The 7,656-nt window shown below is 43.3% G+C and overlaps 1 protein-coding gene across 1 annotated transcript; it reads right to left on the minus strand.

The window, feature by feature from the left end:
- On the minus strand, positions 1-2,964 carry LOC103724360 (F-box protein At1g47056-like). Its single transcript, XM_008815590.4, has one exon. It carries the CDS (start codon positions 1,876-1,878, stop codon positions 292-294), a length of 1,587 nt encoding a protein of 528 aa, XP_008813812.2. The 5' UTR covers positions 1,879-2,964; the 3' UTR covers positions 1-291.
- Between the last annotated feature and the right edge of the window lie 4,692 nt (positions 2,965-7,656).

Below are 7,656 nucleotides of genomic sequence, written 5' to 3' on the forward strand. Positions count from 1 at the left end.
TTGCCAATGAATATGAAAGGTAGTGCCATTATAAACATAAAAAGTCTGAATAAACATAACACAAACAATTCATAGACCAAGGTGGGAAAAGGATGCCAGAAAAAAGTAATGATCGACCACTTTAAGCGACAAAACTACCTATAATTCAATTCCAGAAGACAGCAGCGAACAGCTTATCACCAACAATAATGATAGAGCTACAGCCTAAATTATGAAGAAGCTAATTAACATACAGATGCATATACTAAGAATGTAAACAGCGAACGAAAGAGTTCTTCTCTTTCCCTTTTTTCATGAGCGATGTGGATTGCTGCTCCCATGGGACCATCGCCTGAAAGTGGAGGCGAAGAAATTCCTCCCCACCAGAAAGCCCATCCTAGCCTTCCATGGACATGATCGACCATTACTGCTCGACGGAAGCTCCACAGAGGCCATCTGATCCACCATCGCTGGAAGCAGCTCGCTGCCATTATCTAGAATTCCACTCTCACTTAATGTCGCATCTGGTTGCTCAATTTGGCTAACAATATCCAAGTTGACAGCCAGTGTTGCCCTGCTCGCTCTTAACCACTCAACAAATTCTGGCGTCACCCCCCGGCACTTCTTCACCTTCACCTTCACCAGCTTCGGGCACCCCTCCGCGAGGGCCTCCATCCCCTGGTCCGAGACCGGGCATCCTTTGATGCAGAGCTTCTTCAAAGCCGTACATTTGGCAGCGATGCAGGACATCTCGGCGTCCCCAAAGGTCTCGCTGCCACAGAGAGCGAGGCGCTCCAGGTTACGGCAATTACTGGCGATGAGCCCCAAACTTAAAGTCGTCGGATTGACCCCGATCAGGACCAGCTCCTGAAGGTTGGGGCACCGCCGGGCCACGACCATGAGGCCTTCGTCGCCGATCCGGTTCGTCTTCCATCCGTCGATGTGGATCTTCCGGAGGAGACGGCACTTGTCGGCGAGGGTCGCGAGACCAGCATCGGTGCATTCGGGGATCTTCACAAGGTGGAGGACTTCGAGATCGGCGCAGAAGGAGAGGGCGGCGAGGCCACGGTCACTGAGCTGGAGCTTCTCGAGGTGGATCTCAACAATCCCCGGGACGCCGTCAGCGATAGCCGCGAGGAGCCGGTCCCAGTCGCCGGAACATCGGGAGAGCTTGAGAATCTTGATGTTGGGGCTGCCGGCGATGAGGGGGGCGAAACACTGGCCGTTGTAGAGCTCCTTGAGGCAGACAGAGCGGAGGGAGGTGGCGGCAGCGCCGGGGCTCACGGGGTCGGCGGAGGCGTCGGAGAGGCCGCGGAGGCGCTTGATGGAGAGCTCCTCGAGGAGGGCGCACCCCCGGAGGACGGCCTCGACGCCCTTGGCGCCGAAGGTGCAGGAGCCACAGGAGAGCTTGCGGAGGTTAGGGCAGTGCTTGGCGAGGGCGGCCATCCCACGCTCCGTGATGGCGCGGCAGGCGCGGAGCTTGAGGCGGGTGAGATTGGGGCAGCGGACGGAGATGAGAGCGAGGGCCTCGTCGCCGATGCTATCGGAGCGGCGGTCGCACTTGAGGGCGAGCTTGCAGACAGCGTCGAAGCGGGCGAAGACGGAGGGTGCGACCTCCAGGAGGGCGGCACGGGCGTCGAGGGAAAGGCGGTGGCGGCTCTGGCCCTCGACGGCTAACCACCGACGACAGACGAGGGAGCACCGCTTGCGGTCGCCAGAGCCGAGGGACTGGAAGATGAGGGCGAGGCACTCGTCGGGGAGGTCGGCCGTGTGGTCCCACACGGAGCCGGTGGAGTCTGTGGAGATGGCGGCCTCCGGGATCATCGTGGCGGACGGCCGGGGAGCGGCGAAGGGGGGTTTCGGGCGGCGGTGGCAGGGGGTGGAGGAGGACTGGCCCATCCACGGCAAACGTTAACTTATCCTATGCCGGAGGAGGCGGACAAAGAGGCATGGGCTCTCGCCCGCCCGCTCGCTCTTTCTCGGATCGGTTTTTTTTTCTTCTCTCTGTCGGGATCCGCCGCTGCGTCCGCCACCGTCTCTGCACGGAGCAGAAACCGGACTTGAACTGGGTATTAAATTCAGTTTTTTTGTTTTCGTTTTTCTTGCTTATTTTGTTACTTTAATTATAAGGAGATCTCTCTCTCTCTTCACGCTTCCCAATCTGGGATTTTATATCCACGATGGACGATGGAAGATGGACGGACGTGATGGTAGGGGGAGAACGGAAGGGACCCGTCAACGAAATCATGCGCGTGGACGCCACTAATTGCGACATACGATGGTCAGCATGGCGTGCATTGACGCGGCACTAGCTATCAACCCAAATGCACCGTGGTTGCAGCTTAGCCTTCCCCGTTAAGCAACTCTTTGGTTTCTGAGACGTGCAAGTACTAACACCAGTTAATTGAGTCTACCCAATTTAATAGTTTGGGTCTGTGCACACACCTCTCAAAGAAGGGCTTGAGATGCGTGCAAGCATGGAATTTAGACCAAAAAAAAAAAAGAGAATAAAGAAACCGTGTTGGTTGATTCCAACTGCAGCATTCCTTCAAACGCCTGCCGCGCGCGGCGGGATTGCAATCATACACGAAGCAGCCATGTAATGAAGAGAGGAGTTAGTGGGGGGAAAGGAGAAAGGGAGGCGCCAGGTGTGATCATGGGAGCTTGCTTGCTTTTCGTTTAGAAAATGGACGGGTGGAAGCCATGAAATGCAAGGCCGGTCCACGACCAGGAGAAGATTCTCGATCATCAAAGTCTTTTCCCCGGCGCAGCAGTGCTGAATAAATTGGAAGAGAAGCCAATCCAACCATGTGTGGCTGTCATGGTGGTTCCGTTGGTTTAACAACAAATTATAGTCTAAGATGTAGCTTCCAAATTCCAATTGCATGCCCTGTAAGTTGGTGAAGGATTTGTTTTCTACCCCTTTTTAAAAAATAGAACGAGCCAACGAAGCTGCCGAGTGGGTGGTCTAACCACTCAGGAAGTCTTCTGTGGTCAGAGAAGAGAAGGGGGAGTTGCCTCGAGCACTCCATAAAATTATTTTTTTTTTAAATTTTATTGGATGTATTCATACATGCATTGTATAGCTTATATATAGAGAGAGAATAAGATACATGGACAACATAGGTCATACTGTGGAGTAAGGCCAGATTTTAACCCAAATATGGGATTTATATAAAAAAAACTAGCAATTTATACTCGAAAATGATCATATTGTATAAGTGGGACTTATATATAAAACAGATACTATTGTAATGCGAAAGGCTCACATGGAATTTTATAACCCTGTATGACCATGGGATTCCTTGAGGTGGGGCGGTTAGAAAATAGACAGCTATTAAATAAGATAACCGTTCATTTTTTGATGATACATCACCCCCTTCAAAACACCACACAATTGCAAGCACCAATCCGGCATTTGATTGGGCCGCCGGGTGTTGGAACCTTTTCGTGGCCACCGCCTCTCGTCATCCTCCACTCAGTGTTATTTAGCTTTCTAACTCGCGTTGTGGTCCAAAACGAAGTCGCCCGTCTTGGATCATATGATTTCCGAGGCTACGGGTAGTGGAAGGACGCTTAGGGCCTGTCATGGTCGTGGCTTTATTCCCATGAATGGCCTAAAGAAAAGTATACTATGTGATGGGTCAAATCTTCTATTGTTCCACCATTGGAGTACGGTCCCTTCTGCTCCACAATGTAACATTGCCGTCTGGATTGGACCTTCTATTTCACAGACCACAATGTAACATTGCCGACTGGATTGGACTGACTGGGTCTGATACAATGGATCTCTTCGGGGTTTCAGAAGTTTCGTAGACTGGACCGGAACTTTCTGACGGTTGGATTTGTAGAGCATACCTTGAGTTTTCAGTATCTAAAAAATCGAATCCATAATGATATATAAGATACCGGTTTAAATTCAAATCTATCTGGAAGATCAGTTTAATTCTATGTCGACTTACTTTATTATATATATTTCTTATAACTTTATTGAATATTCGAAAGATGAATGTATTGGAGATTTGAACTTATGAAAAGAAATTGCACTCTATAATTTCTAGTTTTTATTAGTTAAATTTTGTATCGTTTCTGTCTGTGCACATAGATCAATAAATCAAACTATATAAATAGTATGTTCTATTGTTCTTCTCTTGTTCTTTTCTTTTTGTTCTTCTTGTTTCGTTATTCTTTTTGCCTGCTGAAGAAGTAGTATCAGAGCCTTAGCCTTTTTTTATTAGAGTTTCGCGATGACGAGGGCAAAATTTGAGAACGATAAGTTCAATGGCGCGAACAATTTCAGCATCCGACAGATTAAAATGTGAGTCCTTTTGGTACAACAAGAGCTATAAAAAGCATTAGAAGGCAAGGATAAGTTATCATATAGAATGTCCAATGGAGATAAGGAGGAGATGTTAGCGAAGGCACATAGTACAATTCAATTATATTTAGTAGACAAAATACTCCGAGAAGTTATTGAAGAAAAGCCAGTAGTTCGACTATAGTTAAAATTGGAGAGTATATACATGACCAAGTCACTTACAAACATATTATACTTGAAGCATCGACTCTACCACCTACGCATGAAAGAAGTGCGCTCGTAAAATATCATATAGAGGAATTCGGTAAAGCTATTTTAGATTTAAAAATATCAGTGTACCAATTGATGATGAAGATCATGCTCTTATTTTATCGTGGACACTACCACCCTCTTTACCATGTTGTATGGTAGAGAATCTCTTTTATTTAGTGATGTAAAAGTTGCCTTATAATCTAAATATTTGAAGAAAAAGGACTCTGGGAGGTATTTGGAGAATCAAGAAGAATGTTTGATTGCTAGAGGTAGGAGCAGGGAAAAAAGTTCTGGCAATAGGGGCAGGTCTAGATCAAAGTGAAACATCAAAACATATGTTGTTTTCACTATCATGATGAAGCCTCATGAAGGTAATATTAGAAGACTTTGTCCATAGAGAAAATTAGAAAGTAAAAAGAGAAAGACTGTCTTAGAAGCTAATGTTAGCATGGCACAGAAAAATTCCAATGATATTAGTAGTGAGGTTATGTCAGTCAATGTCAGTAACTTTAGAAAAGAGTGGATTCTTGATTTTGGTTATTCCTTTTATATGACTTCTAATAAAGATTGGTTTTCTACCTATCAGAGAGAAGGAAAGGATATGTTGGGAGACAACAAATTCATTGCGATTGTTGGTATTGGAACAATTTGAATTGAGATGTATGATGGTACTGTGATGGCCTTAGAAAGTTTGGCATGTTCTGGAATTAAAAAAAATCTAATTTTCTTGGGTACTCTAGATTTTTAAAGGTATAAGTATACTGATGAGAATAGTTTGCTAAAAGTCTTTAACGAAGCCCTTATAGTGATGAAGAAAAAGTTGGTTAATGACTTGTATCACGTACTAGGTAAAAAAGTAACTGGTAATGCAATGATTTCTTCATCATTAGGGTTATCCGATACGAATGCTACCCTGTTATGGCATATGCATTTAGAGCATATGAGTGAGAGAAGGATGATGATTTTGTCCAAGAGAGGGCTGCTTGATGGTATGAAGATAGGAAACCTGGACTTTTGTGAAAATTGTGTATTCGACAAGTAGTGCAAGGCAAAGTTCGGTGCCAGTATTCACAGTGCCAAGGACATATTGAATTACATCCATTCAAATTCGATAAATGTTGGTTGATCGTATATTTCATTATAGTTATATAATTCAGAGTATCATTTCCTATTCGATCCCTTTGAATTCCATATTCGAAGTTGCGATCGGATCTATTCATTAAAAAGAATCGATTCGATACATTTCTTATGTACCCATAGGTGCTATATTGGATTTGAATCAGATTTCGGATCAATCTATATTGATTGACTGCCTCCATTATATTGTTGCTAGCAAATACCGCTGTTTTTAGTTTTGGATCTTCCAAATCATTCCCGCAATAGTTCCAGACCGATTTTTTTCTGATCCTTCCATAAAAAGATTCATTCGAACCTTTGGGGTCCCTCTCCGGTTGCTTCAATGAGTGAACATCATTATTTTTGATGTTTATTGATGATTGTTTTAGAAAGTTTTGGGTGTATTTTCTGAAACACAAGGATGAAGTGTTTGTTAAATTCAGTAATGAAAAGCCTTGGTTGAAAAGTAGACCGGATAGAAGATTAAAACATTGAGAACTGATAATGGCTTGGAGTACGGTTCAGGCGAATTTGACAAGTGCTGCAAGAATGAAGATATAGTAAAACACCATACTGTACGAGGAGCATCACAGCAGAATGGAGTTGCAGAATGGATGAATAAGACACTCATGGAGAGAGTTCACTGTATACTCTCAAATGTTGGACTTGGCAAAACTTTCTAAGCTAAAATAATTAGTATAGTATGGCACGTGATAAATCGATCTCCATTAATTGTAATTGAGTGCAAGATTCCGCATAGGTATGCTCCAGTTACTCTATTAATTATTCCAATTTGATAATATTTGGTTGCCATGCATATGTTCATATGAACGATGGTAAACTTGAACCAAGGGCAAGAAGATGCATAGTCCTAGGTTATGAAAATAGGATGAACATATATAGATTGTGGTGTACAGATTATTCCAAGTCATCCAAAATTATTATTAGTAGAGATGTTACTTTTAATGGGACTGCTATGTTAAACAAGAACAAGAAATCCATTGACAGTGCAAGTGTAGATCATGGTGTTAGTAAATAGCTGGAGTTTGATGTTGAAGCTCCAGGGAGAGTATTACAAAACTTTTTAGTTCAGCCTAATGAGACAAATATACAGGATTCTATACATGATGATATGTCCCAACAACAATGGCAATATAATATTGCTACTAGCAGGGGGAAGGCAGATTAGAACACCTTCACGATATGTAGACATTGTTGCTTATGCTTTTGCAGTAGTTGAGAATATTAAGGGTAAGGAACCTTCCTCATATCAGGATGCAATTCATAGCAAGGAATCTACAAAATGGGTCACAACCATGGATGAAGAGATTAAGCCGCTTTCAATTGACAAGTTCAAGCATTGCTTGGACTTGTTGGTGTTTATAGAGGTTGATGCCCTTAAAGGTAGGTATGGAAGAGATGGTGCGAAAAGTTTCAATATATTTGTTTTGGGAAATTCAAGCCAAAGAAGAGATTTGTCGAGTATACTTTGAGTTTACAAATTCAAGAATATCGAGTCCAAAATGACATAAGACACTAGTTCAAGTCCAAAGCTACTTAGAACATCAGTTCAAGTCTATCAACTTACTTTATTATATTTATCTCTTATCCTAAGGAAAGAGATCAATTGAGTATCATAGAGATTGGGTGTATTGGAGGCTTGGATTTGTGAGAAAATTTTATACTTCGTAATCTCTAGTTTTTTTATGGTGAAGCTTTCGTATAGTCTCTGCCCATAGATTCTATGTAGGTCAATAGATCGAATCATATAAATATTATATACACTTATTCTTTTTTTTTTACCTTCTTATTTCATTATTCTCCATGCCTGTTGCAATATAATTCAATGCGGCCCAGAAAAGCGTAGGCATTAGCGATGCATGGTGGAGGAAAAAATTTAGTGGAAGCGTAATCATGATTCCTTCCAATATCCAGATTGTGGAGAAGAAATAGTTGAGATTGATACAAAAGATGAGCAGCAGCGCTGGACT

Source organism: Phoenix dactylifera, chromosome 1, assembly GCF_009389715.1.
Source record: "Phoenix dactylifera cultivar Barhee BC4 chromosome 1, palm_55x_up_171113_PBpolish2nd_filt_p, whole genome shotgun sequence".
Taxonomy (NCBI): domain Eukaryota; kingdom Viridiplantae; phylum Streptophyta; class Magnoliopsida; order Arecales; family Arecaceae; genus Phoenix; species Phoenix dactylifera.